Here is a 22,086-nt window from a genome sequence, read left to right on the forward strand (position 1 = left end):
GGGGTGTTAATTGCAATTTAAATTCTAAGGGGTATATATTTACAAAACTGCAGGTTTGAAAAAGTGGAGATGTTTCCTATAGCAGCCTATCAGATTTTAGTTATCATTTATTTAGTACATTTTACAAAATGACAGCTATAATCTGATTGGTATCTATAGGCAACAACTACACTTTTTCAAACCCACAGTTTAGTAAATATACCCCTAAGTGTGATTGTTGTATTTTTCTCCTAACACTCTAAGTATACACTATACTGGTTCATTATTATCAACTGTGCAGTTAATAATTTATGGATCCTTTAAGAGATATGACATTGCGGTTAAACATACTGTTTTTAGACAATTTATTATAGACACATTATGCAATGATCAATGTAGATTGTGTCGACAATAGTTTTATCCCATGAGGCTTACATAGTAAATACACAAAATATGATTCATCTGTTCTTTATGTTCATATGTAACATAGGTTTATTTGATTAGATGTTTGTGCTATGTTCAAAAGCAGCTTTGTTGACACCAGCATATGCACTTTTTAGGATGGTTGACCCAGAAGTGACCCAGGCTCTGGCCTCAGGTCATCCTGGATACTCTGAAGATTGAACAGATTGAGCATGAGCATTTCTCCTGCTGATTAAATTGTTGGTTGCGCTACATTTCTGTGCATCAAGGTTATTCCAGACCACAGTAACTGTTGCGGCAGGGATGTCACATACTGATTTTAGTCATGTACTAAAATATTCCTATTGCGCATCAGTCATTTATTAAATTGGATGAGAACTCTCTTTTGTGGATCAAAGAACAATTGTGTCACATCGTTTATTTTTTGCATGTTATAGGGGAAGTGAATACAAAATAAGCAGCACTTGTTGCAATTGAAGTTCTTAATTGTGTGTTTCTCATTATATCTGTCCCATATTTCAAGTGTCTATTTCCTATATACACATGCTTTGCAATTGCTACATCTAAGGGATCCAAGCTTCTTAGTTGCTGTATGTCTTTCTGAAACAAAGTGGCTATTCACATGTCTATCCTTTAGGTTTTTAGCTCTTCTCCAATGTATAGAGACCTCAAGTTCTAAAATTTCTGCCTTTTTATCATTCTGTGTTTCTGTAAAATATCCTTTAATGTGAAAGGGTTGGTACAGTTTTATTTGGAAATACTTTTTTTCCGTTGGGAAAGGTTTTGAATATTGGTGGAAAGTGAAAAGTGCTATTATGTAGTAAGTTATTTGTTGTCGAATATATTCTATACATGTCAGTTTCCATCTTACCCTTATTTTTCACCTTAATTCGGAGGTCATGTAAATGTATTTTCATGTTTTTCAACTGTCAATTTTAAGTTGATATTGTTGATACTAAGAATTGCCGCCAATCGTTGGGAAGAGAACATACATTGCAAATTGCATAATATACACCCCACACGGCAATCTTCTGGAATTGGCTTAAATCAATACAAGATAGTTTGTCTTACATTATAGAGACCACTCAGAGGACAGAGAATTATTTAGAAATTGCATATTTATGTTGTGAGTCTAATCCAAATAGCATATATTATAATAATGCCTGGCTTTGGAATTTTCTTAATCATAATATAATAAATGGATAATATAAGAGTCCAAAAGAATATTACATACATGTATTAAGAATGTTATAAATTGGGGAGAACAAACCTAAAAGTCCTGATTTACAGGGATTGTGGATTATTTAATGAGAAAATATGTAATAAAACGTTAAGTGCATTTGGAATTATCCTGCATAATAAAACTTTCATAGGATCTGTCTATAAAAATTAAATAACCAGAGTACAATTTGAAATTATTGTAATGATGCATTAATATGTAAAAGTTGAGCACACAAATTATTTGCTACGATTTTAAGATTTGTTGGTGCTGGTGATGTTGACAAAAAAAAAATCACAAAAAAATTAGTCCCAGCACACGGAAGTACAGAGATCAGTTAGGTAAGTTTAATGTGTTGTTTCAAATCCTTCATGCCAGCTGTCCTAAAGGTCAGTGTGCCAAGCAAAGAATGTATACAGTGATATCAACATGTGGGTCATAACAGAATGTTACTTTATATTGCAACCCACTTGTCTCAGTGTTAAAATCTTTATATTGCATTCATTTCCATTTTTATTGGGGGAAGCTTTACAAACATACTTATTAAAAAATCTCACAATTTACACATTTAGGATATAAGGACCACATACTGGTAAATATACCTTAAAATGACATCAAAGGAAATGTGTATCCAATAAAGATCCAACGTTTTAAAAAACACAACACATTTGCCACATATATGGGCATAACATGATTGTTTAGCAGCATACCTCTAAAATACTAATACATTACTTAATATATAGCACACATATATGACTTAAAAATACAGTTTCACTGTGTCAGCAGTACCCATCACAGCAGAGACCCTTCACTTTCATTCAAATGAGGTCAATTGTGAACTGCTACTAATTAACACTGTGGATTTAGTTTTATCGGGCATCCTGTGCCGCGGCCATGTCCGTATTGTTTGAGATGCTATAATGGTTTTACTGCAATGTTTCTTGAGGTTAATTACAATGTATCTGGAAAAATTTCCTGCATGCTACTATTCTGTCCCATAATGATCTTAATATAATATAACTGTTTGTGGGAAGAGGTAATAATATTTATGGTGGGTAGAGATGAAAAACCGAATAATTTAGCATATTGACCTTGATTTGTATGAGATTTTGCAGATGAAACCAACCCAGTACAATCAACCCATTTACTGGCAAACAAAAGAAAAGGAGCCAATCACTAGTCAACAGTCCCGTTCAACCCTAATGTTATAAAAGTATGATGTAGCCAGTTACTCATTCTTTAGTTGTGTGGAAATATAAACGTCTCATTAGAGCTCATTTACTAACATTGCCTTTAGAATAAAACTTTGCACTGAACCCCAGGAAACAATCAGCAATTATCTTTCATCTGTCTAGTACTAGACAACCAATAAATCCATTTGTCTGGCTGGCTGTTCTGGTTTACTGCAATTTTTTAACCTGAATACAGTGAGAGTTATTCAGCTTTACAGTATATCAGGTGATTTTTTTGTGCATTCTTTTTTTTTGAAGGAGAAAATATCAGTTTACAGAAAATAATTGGCAACATGACAGCCGTAACTATTGATACAGATTAGGCAATGACATAAGATGATGAGCACTCAGCACAGATAGAAATAGCAGTACAGGAAAAAATCGTTCATATCCTAAGGGGCATATTCAATTGTCCGTGTTACTTGCAAAAGTAATGCGGCGTTAAGAGAATTACTGTTATTACGGTAATGCTAAGCCGGATTTCAGCTCGCAGCTCCCTGAGTTGTTTTAAGATATCTTTTGGTCCATCAAGTGATGGACAAGTGTTTTGGAAGGGATGTGTATCACTAAAATCCGACCTACTTGAGTTATGTGTGTGATTAGGACATTGGGAATCAAATGGTGGCTTAAAGAACAAGATATATCTCAGGAAATCATATAACTGCTGAAGGCTTTATGAGCGTCAAGCAGAGTCATCAGAATAAACAGTATAGGTCTGCAGTGGATAAAGTTTTTTGCCATCAGATTCTTTATAGTCTATCCAACCATACCACGTGGCTATGAATTCAGAATATTTGTCAGTGGCCAAGTATGTTAATTCTTCCATAGCCGTATAAAGATTGATTCTTGAACCACTGAGAGATGGTTGGAGGAGATGTAGATTTCAAGTTACATGGGATTATAGCTCTGACTCCATTCATAAGGTGATTTCAAAGTGACTTTTTAAATTTAGAGATAGACGGAGCCATTGAGTTAAAGAGACAGAATTCAGAGGTAAAGGGGGTCGGGAGATCCGTTTTATACTCGGAGATGCGCCTCACGTCCTGACAATAACTCATCAACTTGGAACAGTGCCACCATAGAGAAGGTGTACCATATTGCACAGATCAGAGGTGCCAGGTACCATTTTCTTGAAGAAACTCAGGTATATATAACACCTTGTTAGCACATCTTAAGCTGTGTTTCTAGGACCGCAAACAATGTTGAATTTGAGTAAGCAAATTGAAAGATCTGATGCCATTGATCTATGTCTAAGTTCCCTTCCACTTCCCGGTCAAGGATAAAGCATAGTTGGAGACTCAGGAACAAATCATCTCCAAGCATAGTTTATATATTTATGAAATTAGAATTTTTGGAGGAATATTAGAGAGGCAAACACTCTCAAACAGTGATGGTCCTCTATGGACAATTCAGTTATTATATAATAACTGAATTGTCCTTAGAGGCTTAGATTAAAGTGCCCCAGTTGAAGATAAACCCAGCAAGTTTGGTTTGGCAAATTAAGAGTAGTTTTACTGATGAACAGGCTGTAAGTAGTTTTATGAGCAAACTCCGGGGTAAACTCCAGATTGTGTGTTAATGGGGTGAGTGGAGACATCCTAGGAGCAAACTGTCAGAGAGACCTAAACATTTTCCAGAATTGTAACATAGGTTGAAATGAGGAATGTCGAATCCTTACTATTTTAGAGAGCCAGTGAAGAACGTGGAACCTCAATGAGTATCCATTGTTTAAGAGGTTTCTCCCGGGACATTTCCAAAACTAGTGGTAAATGGACAGAATTATAGTAATATATAAAATGTGTCAAATGGAAACCGCCTTCCACTCTGTTCCTCACCAAAATCTCTTGTTTAAGTCTTGGCCTCCTGCCCCTAGAGACAAATCCCCCATCAGCTTTCTGAAGCTCCCCAAACACAAAGTTTGGGATATATATGGGGGGGGGGCAGGGGGGTCTGAAAAGATATAGAACCTTTGGCAAAATATGCATCATAATAGTGTTTGTTCTCTACAGCCATGATAGTTTTAGGGGCAGCCACTTCTGAAAGAGGAATTTAAATTTATCCAAAAGAATCAAGAAGTTAAGAGCATGTAAGGTGAATTTTGACTCCAACACAGCTCTGCTTTCTACACTCATTGCTTTCTGCTCTTTCCAGTCTGTCCATATGAAGCATAGATTTGCCAGTTGCCAGTATTGTAGTGTAATACTTGTGCTTAATAGGTATATTGTATTGAATGTCTGTGAAAGCATAATTTACTTCTCTCCCTCCTTCCTCTGTGTGGCCTTCCAGCTATTTCCCTTGCCCCTCACTTGTCTAGTGCAAGTCAGACAATGAAAGCATGGGCCTGGTTCGTTGCTATGGTTTATTACAAATTTTGCATATAAATACAATGTTAGTTACATTTATTACTGTCTGCACTGCTTAGTCCTTCTGTACAATGCGTTGTAGTTTAACACCTGTTCTTAATTGAAATATTGCATCAAATAGATTTAAAGGCATCATTTACATAAATGTTAAAGGACAAAGATTTGACTTTCCAATCATCTACTGTTTTAAACATCTTGTTCCACTCTTACAGTGATATAGGAGTGGTTCAAATTTTTGGAATATAATTTATTCCAACTGTGGCTTAAAATGAACAATCTTATCCATGCTTCATTACAACATAGATAAATATCTCAATAGGGGTGTTTAGAATTATTGGAATATTCTTTATTCTTATTGCCATAATATTTCCTGTATGTTTAGTAAGAAAACATACTTTTTGGTAAAAAGTGTGGGAAATTACCACAGTTTTACCATACTTTTTCTAAAAAAGTATGGGGTTCAAATTCTCTTAATTTCTCTGTAGTATAAATACTTTTTTTTCACTCAAACAAAAAATAATGCAGTAGTTCAAATTATTGGAGTATGCTATACAATATATTGTTTTACTAATTTCACCAAAAATTGTTCTTCCATACACATGCTAGCATCAAACAAATCCTGCTTGGTTTCAATATATTTGAATATATTGTATTCAAATTGTAAATGAAATTGTGTCTGTCTTTTAATACCTGTAATGCTGGGGGTTTAAACTCGGACTTTCCACTGGGCAGCCCATGGGTTCCTGAGACACTTTCTAGTTATGGGAAGCACATGTCCAATTAGCTGCAGCAGTAATACATTTTGTGAAAAATTTAGTAAGAAAACTATGTGGACTGGTCATTGTACTGTCTCCCAACCTGACCAGGAATGTGAAAGGATGGCAGGAGAGCTGGGTCTGCTGCACTAAAAGGCCCAACCACCACATGTACAAGATACAAGAGAGTGATAGAGTGGAGCAGATAGAGGTCACCAGTTCCACAAGTGTTCTAACATTCCGGTAACACCATCTCAGAGACCTGACTAGATTGCATAATGACTGGATCTCCAGATGCACCCAAAAAAAATTCAGCAACCAGAAGCCCCTCATATGAGATATCATTGTTAGGTAAAACTCTGCCGGGTATCTTGTAAATGTGTGATGAACTGTGACTGAGCTTAGTGGTTTGAAGTGTGGAAGCTGATATCCCACAGACAGTACAGATTGCTACAATGACAGACTGTGATGGACCCAGCCTGGCAAGAGGTCTGAAGGTAATCCTAGTGTCATTGAGTTCATGTGTACCAGCTCGGCCTGTACTGATCCTGTACTGTTAGCTAATCTTCATGTTGGTGTGTTTTGGTTATAATGTTACTGTTAGCTCTTTCTTTAAATAGGCCACCATTATAAAGCATATTCTGTTTGTACATTGCACAGCTCTGTTACTCTATTTCACCACAACCTACACTGCATTTATTGCTTACTTTTTCTTGCTCCCAAACCACTTGTTTTAAAATGAAAAATACACCATGTCGCCTTGTTTTTTTTCCTTACCATTTATATTGTTACTTGGTGTGGTGAGTAGGAGGCACTCGGGTGACTATATGAGAGGTGAAACATACCAGTCAGGTGTGCACCTCCTGTGGAGAGACCATCCAAAGTTGAAATGTGAAGGTGTTAAAAATAAATGAACTTCACATCACAACCCCTGGGTGCTGTCTTCTTATAGGTTACATAAATGCCACAAAAAGTGTGGACCAGATTATTGGGATATACTTAGTACTAATTGTGACATACAATTATCTGTAATATAAATGCTTTGTTTTAATTGAAATAAATCATTTTAATATAATTAATATAGTCAATATAATTACATCCTTCACGTAAACTGCTATATAAATATAAGGATAGATGCTGATTTTAGTGTCTGTGTTATAGCATGGGCAATTGAAAAGTCCTGTAACCACTTATGCAAGGCATAAACCACAAAGTATCATAACTTTGTTAAGACGTGAGTATTAGTATATGCCACTTGCAAATTGTACTGCAGTATCATGTGCATAGCTGAATATTATTACTCACATGTATTTTATATTGAGAAAATAAATATATTTGGTGCAGACCCAATAATATTGCAGACCAAGAAATACTGCAAGTAGATAAAAACAGGATGGGAATCCTGAATAACATTGTGTTTTTACCATCATTATGTTCCTCAATTTCTCAGGAGTCAAGAAACAGACTATGGTGGCACAAAGCAGTGATATAGGTGGGTATGTACCACTAAGTTGCCAAGATACATTTTCTTTATGACTTTTCAGATGTGCAAGGGGGTGCCAGTGTGAAAGTGATAGCAAAAGATCCTCTTTGCCAGGAATCTTTGCTTAACAAAATTTGCCCTATACTTCTCAAGACAATTAATGATGTAGTCAATAAACACTGGCTGAAGTCATGAACCCATGTTAGTAAGTTATGATGGGCATGATGCTTAGTTCAACTTCCACAAGTTTGTTTAGCATAAAAGACAAAAAATTCCAAGACACATGTCCACAAGATAGAATACGCATGAGAGTTGTACACATCTGACACTTGTGCCACATTATGACTGGAGAGGCGGAACGGGGAAGTGAAGGGACAATTTAAAGTAAGCCAAGTAGAGTAAGGGGCGAGTTCATGCAAATGCATCTGAAGCAGACCAGTATGGGGGCGCATAAACACCTGTCAGGAGTTGAACTTTTGCAGGTGCAACTAATGATGGTTACCTGCAGTAACTAGCTGTTTCCGATTGGCTGATGAAAATTTCTCAACTGAAGCTTCTAGGTGTTTTCTGCTTTGCTTGCACAATTAATATATGTATACATTTGTACTGGAGAAGGAAAGTTATATCTAGTTACATCTGTTGTATTATACAAGACTAACACCAATTGTATCTTTCGCTACAAAAAATAAACTTTTCTTGTACTTGTTACCTGGTTGTGTGTACGACTATGTATACCTGGCGCATATTCTACAGGTGGAGAGCACTTATTAGATGCCTCTGACTCATCAGGGCAGTCAGCTGCATTTTCCAGATGTTTTTTTAATGTACATCACCAACAAAATACATCCCATTGTGTGCAGTTCTCCCTGCTGCAGTTTTGTTCTGTGATACGAGTACCTGAAAACAGGACTACATGGTTTTTATTATGTTTCCACTCTTTTTACTTCAGCTACTTGTAAACTATTTAAAAGTAAACATATAATTGGACGATGTACCGTGTTTTCATTTCACAGGCCTTCACCTCTATATTACAAAAATTTTCTGACTTTCCGATTTGCCATTGAGCAGTTTAACAAAAATTCTTTCATTTTACCTAATATAACACTAGGATATCATGTGTATGACTCATGTTCTTATGGGATTAAGGCAATAAAAAGCGTATTACAGATATTATCTGGACCAGGACGTATGGTGCCTAATTATTCCTGTACAGAGCGACGAAAGATAATTGGTTTTATTGGAGATCACTATTCAGTAACGACTGTACCAATAGCCCAATTATTAGGAGTATATCGGTATTCACAGGTAAGTAAAATGTGATTTTCATAAAACAACAAAATGTTTCATGAGGTATTGACAGAAATGGAGGAATTTATAAGATTTATAGAAAATAGTAGAAAGACAGTGATTGTGTTTGGAACTAATGTGTGCCACCTTCTTAATAATGTGACTGCAGGATGTCATCCATCAAACTCTCAGACATGGTCATATTTACGAAATAACAATGAGCAGTGTGAGGTCCCTTTTGGCTTTTTAATCATAAGATCTCATAGCAGCATTGGAAACATAAGAAGACCCAGAGATAGTTCTTCAGTTCCCACAGAAAAAAAAGAAGCACTTAAATAGTTATGAAATAAAGTGTGGCATGAGGAGAGCGGTTAGAGATCATTAATCCAGCTCTCTGCCTTACGTTCCACATTATCTTATTCTCACAAAAATATATAAAGTAATAAAAACTGTTGATAAATGACACAGTAACGCTGAGGACTGTCATCACCCCAAAACAAGGCTGTTTCAAGCGTCTACTGGACTACCATCTCTATAGATATGTTGGACCCACTGAGCCAGGAACTTATGGCACAGGAGACTCCACCTGCTCCACTGCTTTGTGCTACCTCTATCAATTGCTCCTTTCCACTCTCTCAATACCCATCTCAAATAATCCATATTCATTCACATCGCTCACATCTCTCCACCATTCAGCTACTCAATTTTCTTTCTTTATGTCTCCTACTCACTTACAGGGAGAGGTGTAAACTGAATTTATTTTAAAATATAAATGAATAATTGATCTCCAAAGTAAAAAGAAAACATGAAAGAAAAATAGTAATAATGTTTTAATCTTGACATATTGCCATAGTAAAGGCCGAAGACAATGAGTCATCTTTGGGTGGGTGGGTGCTTGAGGATAAGCGAGTAGGAGAGACAGGGATGGTGACAGGTGCAGACATGCCAGCCCCCTCCCCCTCCACATCATCACCCTCTGTAGCGCTCATTTATGCCTCCATTCTGCTATACAGTTCTGATTTTAATGACAAAGTTTGCCGTGACCCTTTTAAAAAGCCAAGTGGAGTTGAGTTTGAAAACAAGGAAACATAAACATTGTTGGGTGGGTGAACGGGGATGGATTATAAATTAAATATGAGTTAATTTTTATCTACTGCACTTTAGCCTGGCATTTAAGGTAAGGGGGTGCTTCAAGCGATTTAGCCTAGGACAGCCTGAGCCTCTAGTCAATCAATGTTCACCATACTTTTCTCCAAACTTCTCCTTACTTCAAAGAATCCTATTTCTTCCTGCCTCATTATAATTTCCTCTTCACTGTTTCCCTCCTAACTAGTCTACATTCATGAACTGTGTTATCACCATCTCACTTACCCACCTACACAATTAGTAACAAACGTCACACCCTTAAATCATCCATGCATGTCCTCTTTCTTGCTTGATCCTTCTTATAGCTGCTTGCAACATATCAAACATGACCGTAGGCAATTCCTATTGTCTGCCTACTGTCCTCATTTCACTCTAAATCTTCCCATCCAGCTACTACTTCCAATCTCTCCATTCACATTTCTCCTCTGTCCTCCCTCCCTTTCTCTTGAGCAGTCTTGAATGTAAAATCTGTCCCAGTTGACTTCATCTATTACCTTCTCTGTTGGACACTCCCTTAACCTTCGTCTTCCCACACTTTTGCTGCATCTCTAGTTTATTCAACTTAGTCTTCCTGATCTTCGACCACAACCTCCTTTCCTTCAGCCTCACATTACCTCATGCTCCCCCTGTACCCAACTGCACATGGACAGATTCTAGCTGTCATTTATTTAGTGCACTCTACAAAATGACAGCTAGAATCTGATTGGTTGCTATAGGCAACATCTCCAATTTTTCAAACCCGCAGTTTAGTAAATATACCCCTTGGAGTTTTAGCCATCTCTAGTAGAGATATTCACAGTTACTATATAGTAGGACAATTTGTCTTCTAAAATATAAATTTAGATAAGAATGTTTTTTTTAATTATTTTCATTAACTTTTAATAAAAGATTTATTAAATTAATACTATGACTGATGTGGCCCAATACTATGATTGGCCACACATAAGCTAAGGATATATTCAAAATGTATATTAAACAGTCTAACTTTAAACTGTTTTTATTACTTTACTTTTTTTACTGTATTTATTCACAGTATTTATTTTGTCCTTGTAGATCAGCTATGGTGCAACAAATTCTGTGTTAGGTGAAAGACGCTTTTATCCTACTTTTTTCCAAACTCTTCAAAGTGATCATAGTATTTATCCAATGCTATATAAAGTTATAGAATATTTTGGATGGACTTGGATTGGGATTTTAGCCTCAAATGATGACAGCGGAGATACAGAAACTGCCCTACTGATAAAATACTTGACCAGAAGAGGCATCTGTGTCGCATTCACAATAAAAACGAGTCTTGATACAGACAAAAAAAAAGACTGGATAAATAAAATGAATGTTCAAATAATTAGAGAATCGACTGCCAAAGTTATATTACTTTATGGAACGTTTTCTCAGAGTTTCATACAATGTCTAAGAGAAATGAAAGATGTGCTCAGTGACCGGACCATAGTCCTAAATCCGCACTGGGCAAATAACAAGTTTCTAATGGACCAGTTTGTCAATATATTTAATGGCAGTTTAGTTCTTGACAGTTTGCCAATACATTTACCAGATATTTTGAGTTTCTTTAAGAAAATTAAACTTGAAAATTACCCTGAAGATAAGCTGCTCGAACATATATACTTCTTATACCATCAATGCTGCTCAGCAAACCAATCAGGGTGTCATTATTATGGCTCCCTATACAACATACGTCCTCATAAATGCTCTGGAAAAGAGCTGATTACACAAATTCGCAATTTTAAGTACTCTGGTGTTTTCCCACAAGTTTTCTTAGCGGTCTATGTTACTGCTTGTGCTCTAAATACTATGCGCTTATTTCTGTACCATAATCATCAAAAAGTAAAAACTGACATCTATTATTTTAAACAACAGGTAACAAAAAAAAAATAATGGTGGCACCGGATCACGCCATTTATTATAAAGTAATGTGTTCCATCTGTACATAGAAATGTCACCTGCAACAGGTGATAAGTATCTATCTGTATGTCTCTAGTCATTGTACTTCAATGTAGACTTTTAATTCTGTAATTATTTTTTCTTTGTTGATGATTTTTTATTAGCATGAAGAGTATGAATGATAATTTTACATGCAATGGTTCATGCAAAGTTGCATTCTTCCTTTATGTGAATTTAAATATGGAAATATAGTTTAAATCAATGTACAGTACAGTAGGACATATCCATAGCAATGTTTTAGTGCTTTTTGAACACCTTTTGTCCATACTTTAGTAAATATACAGAAGTGTTACATCATTTTATATAGAGCACAACAATTTATCAACAACAACAACAACCTATAGGTAATCATATAATGAAAGTGATCACAGATATGTGATACCCAGAAACTGTTGGGCACTAGGACCCAGTGGACCAGGACTGTCTCACAGCAGGATACTGGAGAGACTTTAAGACCAAGAAAAGTCCAGTCTGTGAGGCTGCTGGAAGGTTCTGTGTTTTGTGTGACAGGAAAAATGATGAGACTATGGAGACAGTGATTCAAGGAAGCAGAGTAACAAAGAGAGGGCTGAGGAGCCTTGTGAAAAGACTATATAGAGGAAAACAGATAAAAAAAGACAGCTCACGGTCTGGAGTGACATCAGCATTGACCAGGAGAACTGATAGAGGGACAGAGGAGCAGCAGTGAGCAGAGGTGGTGAGACACAGTGAGAAAGAAATCTGAGAGAGAGATAGCATTATAAAGAGTCAATGACAAAGAGATAGTAATAGATAACAGAAGATGATGAGACAGTGAGATATATTTGCCTGTTTACAAGTGACAATTTCTCTGACAGGAAAACAACAAATAGTTTTACATATTTATCAGAATATCAGTATTATTTATTCCTCCCAATGTATAAGAAGAAATGTACAGAACATTTGACTGAAAGTTACGTTTAATCACCAGATAAGTGTGATATATGTCCAGTAACAGAGACTCCTCTGTTATAATGGTAACTGTCACCTCAGAGGCATCCTCCCACTTGTGGTTGTCACCTCAGAGACATTATCCATCTTGTGGTTGGCAGCCATATTGCCTAACTACGTTTAGTTCCAAAAACTACTGATTGTTCATATAAAAAGGTAAAGAGTAATTCTTTTATTTGATATCCTGTATGTAGAAATGTAAAAATGTGTTTAAATCCGCTGTGGTATTTCAATAACTGTTGCCAAAACAATCAAAGGCAGTGAATATTGATTTAGATTAAGGGTAAATATTTGTGAGTAGCATTGTCTATAACTATAAAATTGTAATTATATGATATTGGTTGCTAATCATTATTTGCCCAAAAAACATTTTAGTAATATATTGTTCCTGAATAATACATTTGACGTTAGTTAATTTTTATTGTCCTACTTGTATTGGGGACACGAGGGTTCTCTGTCCCACTGCCGCCTCGTGAACTAAAGAAGAACATCCTGAGACCAAGTACAATCCGCACTACACTCTAACAACACCTACCAATAGGAGTGGTCATAGATACACAGGATATTTCATGAGATATGCATGTTGCTCTTTTGGAAAGCAGTAACCTGTATACTGATCTATTTTTGTTAGTGAGGACAGAGCAGCATGTGATATTGAAAACATCATAATGTGAGAAGGAAACTAGACATAAGCAGGAAGACACAGTTGATGAGCAGGGTCCTCCAACAGCACATAATATAAGGAGGCTGCCTTAAAAGTGATACAGGAAGTTTGTGTCAAACACACCTCTATTTTAAAATAAGCTTATAAATTTAACCTGTTTAGGGTCCTGATACATTTTCTAAAAACTAGTGACAACTGTATTACTCCAGTTATTGAAGTGTACAATGCTGTATATTATTGTATTTTATTATTTAGTGATACTCTTTATTTGTACCAACAGTTTATTTTTCAAGAAAACAGTTTGAAAGGTCTTCTCTATTTTTCGTCAATATGTTTTTATCTGAAAAGGATAGAGGTGTCCAATCTGACTCCTGGATGTAAGTTTATCAAGCTCCGGGTTTGAAAAAGTGGAGATTTTGTCTATAGCAACCAATCAAATTCTAGCTGTCATTTTGTAGAATGTACTAAATAAATGATAACTAGTGTCTAATTGGTTGCTTTAGCAACATCTCCACTTTTTCAAACCCACAGCTTGATAAATTTACTCCCTGGGTTGTGGGCCACCTTAACAGCATTAATGACCCCGGGCAAATCCGTGTGCTGGGGATCTAACTACACACCCACTCACAGGAATAAAAATGTAAAATTAAACTTATATTTAATGGTACCTACAACAAAATCAGTGTTTAAACATTAAAAAGCATGCTGCACAGCAGATATTAATCCACACAAACGTTTGGACAATATAAAGTTAAATATGAAATTATTATTTAAGTTATTATTTAACTTTAATATGAAGTTAAAAAACAAGAAATTCAACATAAAAATGGTTACTCGGTTGGTAAGTCATACAGACGGAGATAGCACGGTATGAAATTACCATTAATTATTTATTATTAAACAAGCGTTCAACACAAACATTTGCTAAATTTGTTTGCAAAGAACTGCTCTATAATTGGCTTGAAGTCAATGGTTCTCAGGATGTTATTTTCCATACATGAGTGAGAGCAAAACACTGCGGCCCCATTGTGCAACAAAGCTAATTTTTTTTTTATCAGTTTTAGTCTTGAAAAGGAACGTTCTCCTGCAGAGTTGGGTTTGTAGGTTCTGAATATATTTCTTGGCATAATAAACTGAAAAGTTGGCAAGCCTATGGGGCGCTTATGCCCGTGGGGGCTAGAGGCAACTGCTCAGCTTGCCCATGCATTAGGACGACTCTGCCTGGGTCACACCTGCAGTCTCTTTTGTAGTTGTTTCTTTGGCTGCCTCCATACTTTCCTTAGCCTGCAGTAGGAGCTGATCTAGTACGGCCCCCTCCATCCCTCTCACTGAACTTAATACACTCAAGCAACTGTCAGGTCTTATCCATGTTCAGCTCTGCCCTGGGCTTCTATCAACAACAGAAGCAACAGCTGAAACTACAAGTACCATCATCCCCATGGCATTGCTGGCCTTATTACTGAACATGCAAAATATATTAGCAAGTGACACACACACATTGACGATAATATTAGAGGCAGGTCATTTAGCAAATTTGGGGGATTCAACTACTTTCAAGACAGGGCTGCCATCAGTTTTCCACCAGTGGGCCAGTGAAGAGAAGCTCAGAATCATCGTTGGGCCCCCTGGTGAGTCCAGGCCCCCTACCTTAGTACTCCATGTACCCATCTGATGACGGCCCTGTCTGTAAGGTTGATCGAGTCTCACATTTAAAAGGTTTGTGAAAAAAATTTCAGTACAAAGAAAAGAATGGACTTCAGCTTGTCTTGAAATTAAATGTTATCGCACTCTAAATTTCACAGTACTCAACCTCGCATATGATTGCAACAATTTCCTTTGGAGAATTATACAGGTAAAAGAGGCTTTTGCCAAATTATTTTCTACAAATAATTAAATATGTAATAATAAACATATTTAAACAACTACATTATTGTATAGAATATTTTATCCAGATTATGGATAAACATTTATTTCTGTAATTTGGAGCAGTGGGTCACTGGTCCACCCCTCTCCCTCACTTCCCCATATTTCCTCCTTCCCTCTCGGAAGTTCTGTATTTTCTTATGCTATAATTATATACACACTTCATCTGTGACTTTGCATTACCTGAACATATATCACTGCAATATTATTTTGTCTGTTAGATATTCTAAGTTTTCTGTATATTGTACACAATATTATACTCCAGCTTCACTTAAACTTTTGTTTTAAAGTTACATCATTATTTGAAGAATATAACACTTTCATTTCAAGATGGATCACCTATAGGTTTTGATAAAAATGGAGATTTTGTCAGTTCCTATCGTATTTTAAATTGGATAATGACAGGGGACTTCAATGTGATAACAAGAGATGTTGGTGATTTAAACCCATCAGCTACAGAAGATCAGCAGCTTTTCATCAATGAAAGTGCAATAATATGGAAGAACGGTGTAAATCAGGTTAGCTAAAACCACTGTTTACATAATATTTATATATTACACATCATCATCATCTATTTATATAGCGCCACTAATACCTCAGCGCTGTACAGAGAACTCACTCACATCAGTCCCTGCCCCATTAGAGCTTACAGTCTAAATTCCCTAACATATGTACACACAGACTGAGAGAGATTAAGGTCAGCTTAATAGCAGCGGATTAGCCTACCAGTATGTTTGTGGCGTGTGGGAGGAAACCAGAGCACCCGGAGGAAACCCACGCAAACACGGGGAGAACATAAAAAACTCCACACAGATAAGGACATAAACAGATAGTTGGGGTAGAGCATGTCCTAGATCAACTTTAAATTTCAGTATAAAAACAAAAGCTATCAAGTATTTGTGTGCTACATGAAAAAACAGCCAGTATTTGACTTATGAGCAAAATAAAAAAATAATTTGCACCTTTTGCATTGTAATATGGTTTGTCCAGAAGAAAATTAACTCCTTTATTTGCTTTACTTTCCTTAATGAATCAGGGCCATTGTCTCCATTTCAGATTCCAGTCTCTCGCTGCTCAGAAAAGTGTTTACCTGGGAGCAGGAAGATCCCAAGACCTGGAATACATCCCTGCTGTTATGACTGTGTTCTGTGTTCCGAGGGAGAAGTATCCAATACAACTGGTACATTTTATGTGCTATAAAAACCTGCAAATCCTGCAAATAAATAATAAAATAAGAATTACGTGTAGAGGTGTTTAAAAATTATTTTTTAGAAATAATTTAATAATAAAATTGCAGTAATAAATGTTAAATGTTGAACACTTGCATTTAATAAGTGAATAATGTAGCTGAAACAACACTCTGAATTGTCTCTGTTGGTCCCAGAAGGCTCAAACAGTCCAATGCTGCTCTGCTCTCTGCCCTACAGCTGATTTGTTGACAATACGCCAATGATGGGGAGGGGTATTGACCACACATCTTCCTGTCGGAAACAGGAAAGCAGTAGTAGCAGAAAGAAGATCATTGCTGGATTGTTGGTGGACTTTGCAGGGCCCATAAAATTGGAGGAAGAGGACACCACGGTAGGGTCATAACATAATACTACAAGCAAAACTAAAATTTTTGGTGTAGCTTCCTTTAAGATTAAGCTTGTGAATCTCTGATGTTTTATTAGATAGCCTTCATTATCATGATCCTTCTACTTTATTTTGATTTTTAAATGACGATATATCAAACAATAAAATTAGCAAGAAGCAAAGGTCATTAATAAATTTAAAAAATATATCTTTGTAAGCAGAAAACATTTAGAATATTGCAACAATGTATTAACATGAGTAGTAATATTTAAAAAAGTTCATTAATATTATTTCACTCAACAAATTAGGACTCCTAATTTAACAATTTTAAAATACTTCTAACCAAAACTTTTCTTTTCCATACAGCCACAGAGCCGGTGTTATGTTCAATAAATTGAGTCACCTGTGAATCAAAAAGGGCATTTACACAGGGGAGAGGGGACTATTCAGGTGTATTCTTGTAAGTGTTGGCATAGCCAGGGAGTGAATTTGGTTCCCATAGTTGACCCTTGTGTTTGTAGGGCATACATGTCTTCGAATGTAAAATCATTATGTAGGAGGATATATATTTAGAGCTGTTTATGATGTAATCTATGTGCTCTCTGTAAATGTCCCCTCTATCTCCTTTTTATTTTTATTAAACTAGCCTACAAGTTCTGCTATGTTTCTGTTATTGAAAATTGCCCAGGCATGTGCTTAATATCAATGAGTTCTTTTTTTAATTTATGCAATTTTGCAGACACTGAAAAATGCCTTAAATGTCAGGATGATGAATGGCCGAATGAAAAGAGGGATTTGTGCATTCCTAAAAGTGAAGACTTTCTGTCCTCCACAAATGATGAGATCTCTGCAGTTTTTATTTCTGTCTCAGTTTTCTTCTGTTTCATAACTCAGCTAATATTGGGAATTTTTATATCACATCGGGATACACCTATTGTAAAAGCTAATAACAAAAACCTCAGCTTCCTTCTCCTGGTCTCCATCATGCTGAGCTTCCTCTGTGTGTTCCTCTTCCTCGGTCGTCCTGTGGATATAACCTGCATGCTGCGTCAGATCTCTTTTGGAATCCTCTTCTCCATAGCTGTCTCCTCTGTGTTGGCCAAGACTATCATGGTTTTCATCGCTTTCAATGCCACCAAACCCGGCAGTGTGTGGAGAAAATGGATGGGAGTGAAACTGCCCAATTGTGTAGTCTGTATCTGCTCCTCTGTCCAAGTTCTGATCTCTGTTAGTTGGTTGTCTATCTCTCCCCCCTTCCAGGAGCTGGACACACACTCTTATCAGGGACAGATCATCGTTCAGTGTAATGAAGGTTCAGTTATTGGGTTCTACTCTGTCCTGGGTTATATGGGGGTTCTGGCAGCTGTGAGTTTTATTACAGCCTTTATAGCCCGGACATTACCAGACAGTTTTAATGAGGCCAAATACATCACCTTCAGCATGCTGGTGTTCTGCAGTGTCTGGATTGCAATGATCCCGACTTATCTGAGCACCAAAGGGAAATACATGGTGGCTGTGGAGATCTTTTCCATATTGACCTCAAACGCTGGACTTTTAGGCTGTATATTTTTTCCTAAATGTTATATTATTTTATGTAGACCTGAATGGAATAGTAAATTGCATTTGCTTGATAACAGAAAAACATGATGTTCTGCAATAAAACTGCATATGTTTCCTGATATAATAACCTTACCTTGTGATAATGATTATTGACTATAATTAGCACAGGGAAAATAATCATATTGTGTTTCTCTTTAATAATCATAATGTGTTTCTCTTTTTCACTTCAAACAAGAACAAATACAATGGTATGACCAAACCAATTTTATCAAATCAAATTATAAAATAAGAGAAGTACTAGAACACGAGGACATGCACTGACACTGCGGGGAAGTAGGTTCAGAGGAAATTTGAGGAAAAATTACTTCACAGAAAGGGTAGTGGGTAAGTGGAATAGCCTCCCATAGGAGGTAGTAGAGGCTAATACAGTAGATAAGATTAAACATGCTTGGGATAGACATAAGGATATCCTTACAAAGAACTAATGATCAAATAGTGTTTGAGGTAACCATGGGTTATAAAATGGGCTGGCTAGATGTACCAAGTGGTTCTATTATGCCATCAAATTCTATGTTACTATGTTTCTATTTTTCAGCTTGAAGGTAGCGCTAAACCCTGGAAGAGGGATCATGGAAGTTAATTTGGGTGGGATATTTAAACTTTAAATCTCCCTGCTCAGACTTAGTGGAGCCAGGTTTGAGAAGATGCAGAGCCCCCCTGACCTTGACAAGGAGTGGACAGGGGTTGGGGGATTAAAGCTATGCAAAGTAAACAGTATAGTCCAGCTTGAGTCCTCATTATAGATAAGGAAGTCAGCATGGACTGGTGAATGTTTTAACAATTTTTCTGGTGGTCTGCTCTTGGTTTTTAAAAGAATGAAGCAGGAGAGGTGAAATGTGGTAAGAAGAGATTTATTCAACACTTAGAGATGCATTATCAGCACTTACAAATACATTTCAGTGGGTGCCAGTGTACTTGCTCAGGAAGTAGACCACCGTGTTCTATAACGGACCCACTCATGAGATTTGGCTAGAGGAATGCAGAAGTCTGTTTGAGCCGCAAACGCTTTCAGCGATTAAACTTAAGTGTTTATATAAATAGTGACAGCATATGCACCTCAGATTTTTAATGTATGAATTAATATAGCTTTAAATCAATATATAGACCTGTAGGGAATATTGATATTATTATATAAATCGGCCTGTTTTTAATTTATTTATTGTTCAGGAATAGTCCAATTATATTTTGCATTCTGGATCTCTCTGAGTCTAAGGTTGGAGGTGTCAGAGTTGTGGAGACATTTGAAGTGTTCACTCAAACGATACATTGCCAATCCTTTACTAATGATTTCTATATCTTCTGATAGTCTTATTTTGAAATTGCAAATGGTTCTCTCTACATATTGTAGGCCACATCGTCATTCTAGCAGGTATACTATTCCCATTGTGTTTATTAGATCTTGTAGGTGGAATGTTTCGCTGATTATGTTTGAACGTAATTGTATACGGTAGTTGGTTTGGTGTTAGACTTTGTTATTCATTTTGCAGTCTTTATAGGCATCATAGTAGTGAATTCATCACTGTAGTCAGTTTTCTGGGTGATAATTCTGCAAGTGAATAACTGTTAACAAAATATGGCAATTTTCTATATATTATATCTGAGCTATTGGGAAATATGATCGGTGGCACTTTTAATAGTATGTGCTAATCTTTATGTGTAATTAATTGTATTGTTTGTATTATGTTGTTTAGAACTTTTCTGGTATCTTTGTAAGAGAGAAGTGAGTTATGTTGTCTCATTAATGTCAACTGCTTGATTCATTTTGTTGGCGATGTATCTTTTTTCTTCAAATTTATTTTCAAGGTCTTCCCCTTGTATTACTCCTAAGTCTGTTGAACTGTCCTAGAGGTATATTGTTGAGCAAGTTGGTATTTTAATGTTTTAAACTATGTACTTACCCTTCTAAACAGTTTCAGCCCCTCAAATATAGGCACATAATGTATATGCAAATGTGCTGTAGACCCAAATTTTTGAAAAACACAAAAACTTGAATCATAATGCAAAACTCTCAATCTTCACAAAGGCACCATTTTCCATTCTTTGTAACTTTTTATTTTTATTTTCAAAAGACAACTGATACACATTAAGCATGCAGCAGAATATGGAGAATAGAAATAACGTGGTTAATAGGTCCACAGCTTCCATTTGCGGATGAAATTAAATGAGAACAATAACTTAATTTACACTATATTAATATAGTATGGAGTTGTGGGGGATAGGTGAAATAGGAGGGCGGAGGGGTGGAATGTATACTACAGGACAGGAGGCACAGAGTTTCTTTAATTTTGTAAACCCTATAGAAGAAAGCTGGATGGTCAGGCAATAGTTGGAAGAGATCTTTGATTTTTCGTGCTAGAGCCAGGGAGCCGAGTTATGTGTGAAATGGTTTGGTTTATCATGCAACACGCCAGATCCATTTTGTAAATACAGAAATGGGAAGAGGCTCACACTGTTTGCAGTTGGTTGCTATTACAGAGTTACAGACTATTTACAGCAGTCAAGGTGTGGGAGGTAAGCTTTTCTGATTTGGAGGAAAGGTCCACAGGAGGATAACTTATATAGGTATTGACCATTTACAGCTAAAGCACAAAAAAATTTGCTACTCTCAGTGGTTTGAAGATGAAAGTTTAGGGAACAAGGTTAGAAGTTACCAAGTCCTACAGAGACAGTGGGATAGTAATTGATAGCTCTTACCGGCTTCCTATGGCTCTTGTTGTCAATTATCATTATTTTTTATTGTTTTATGAAATCCATCAAGAAATTCCAGGCAATTTTCTTCATCTGTTTTTGTTCTAGAATCAGGGATTAGCTGCATTATAATTGTTATTATTTTACACTACAGACCTCTGTATATAAAATGTATTTCACCAGTGCAAATTTCAAATGATGGAGGGAGGGCTACTAATAATGCAAATACGTCATGACCATTTAATAATTAATCTCATTAACCATTCACAAATTCAGTTATTATATTATGCACAGGTATACCATAGCAGATATCCTAGACTTGGGTCTTACAATCATATAAACAATGGGCCTGATCTGATTCATTAAGAAATGCAATCTGAACTCAACTTACTTTTAAAAAAAACTGCACGTAATTTGCACACACGACCACTAGTATTCAAGTACAAGTGGATCTGAAGAAATATTTCTATTTCAATACGAGTGTAAGTGCGCTCTGACTCTACGCTACTTGCCATATGCAAACAGATAGAACAGACTTCATGATACATACAATGCATATGTGCAATATAAAGTCCTATCAGAGCGAATGGAAAAAAAGTAATACATGAACACCTCTTAATACTAAGATCAGGATGTTATTAATGCCTACTCTACATAAAATGCAATTTTACATTATGTCTTGATTGCAAACACACCTCCTGTGATGCATACACAACTGTCTTCCTTTTTAATCAACACTTACACCAAGGGGAAGGCTGTAGGGCAAGATTTAACCCAACAGCATATTAGAAACATTTTAAA

At 36.2% G+C, this 22,086-nt stretch overlaps 1 protein-coding gene across 1 annotated transcript; it reads left to right on the top strand.

Annotated features, from left to right (window-relative positions):
• The first annotated feature begins 7,438 nt into the window (after window positions 1–7,438).
• Window positions 7,439–18,624, top strand: LOC142104178 (vomeronasal type-2 receptor 26-like). The gene is made up of 6 exons (XM_075188702.1): window positions 7,439–7,467; window positions 8,468–8,759; window positions 10,941–11,418; window positions 15,733–15,920; window positions 16,459–16,582; window positions 17,717–18,624. The coding sequence occupies exons 1-6, from the start codon at window positions 7,439–7,441 to the stop codon at window positions 18,622–18,624; spliced, it is 2,019 nt and encodes a 672-aa protein (XP_075044803.1).
• The last annotated feature ends 3,462 nt before the right edge of the window (window positions 18,625–22,086 follow it).

The sequence above is a fragment of the Mixophyes fleayi genome, chromosome 10, assembly GCF_038048845.1.
Source record: "Mixophyes fleayi isolate aMixFle1 chromosome 10, aMixFle1.hap1, whole genome shotgun sequence".
NCBI lineage: Eukaryota > Metazoa > Chordata > Amphibia > Anura > Limnodynastidae > Mixophyes > Mixophyes fleayi.

What these genes read in the sequence shown, in the direction of transcription:
- LOC142104178 (XM_075188702.1), top strand. Translation starts at nt 7,439, where the DNA reads ATGGTGGCACAAAGCAGTGATATAGGTGG. An exon ending in TGGCAGTTTAGTTCTTGACA is followed by an intron (nt 11,419 to 15,732) that starts GTTTGCCAATAC and finishes TTTCATTTCAAG; the next exon opens with ATGGATCACCTATAGGTTTT. An exon ending in AGAAGTATCCAATACAACTG is followed by an intron (nt 16,583 to 17,716) that starts GTACATTTTATG and finishes GCAATTTTGCAG; the next exon opens with ACACTGAAAAATGCCTTAAA.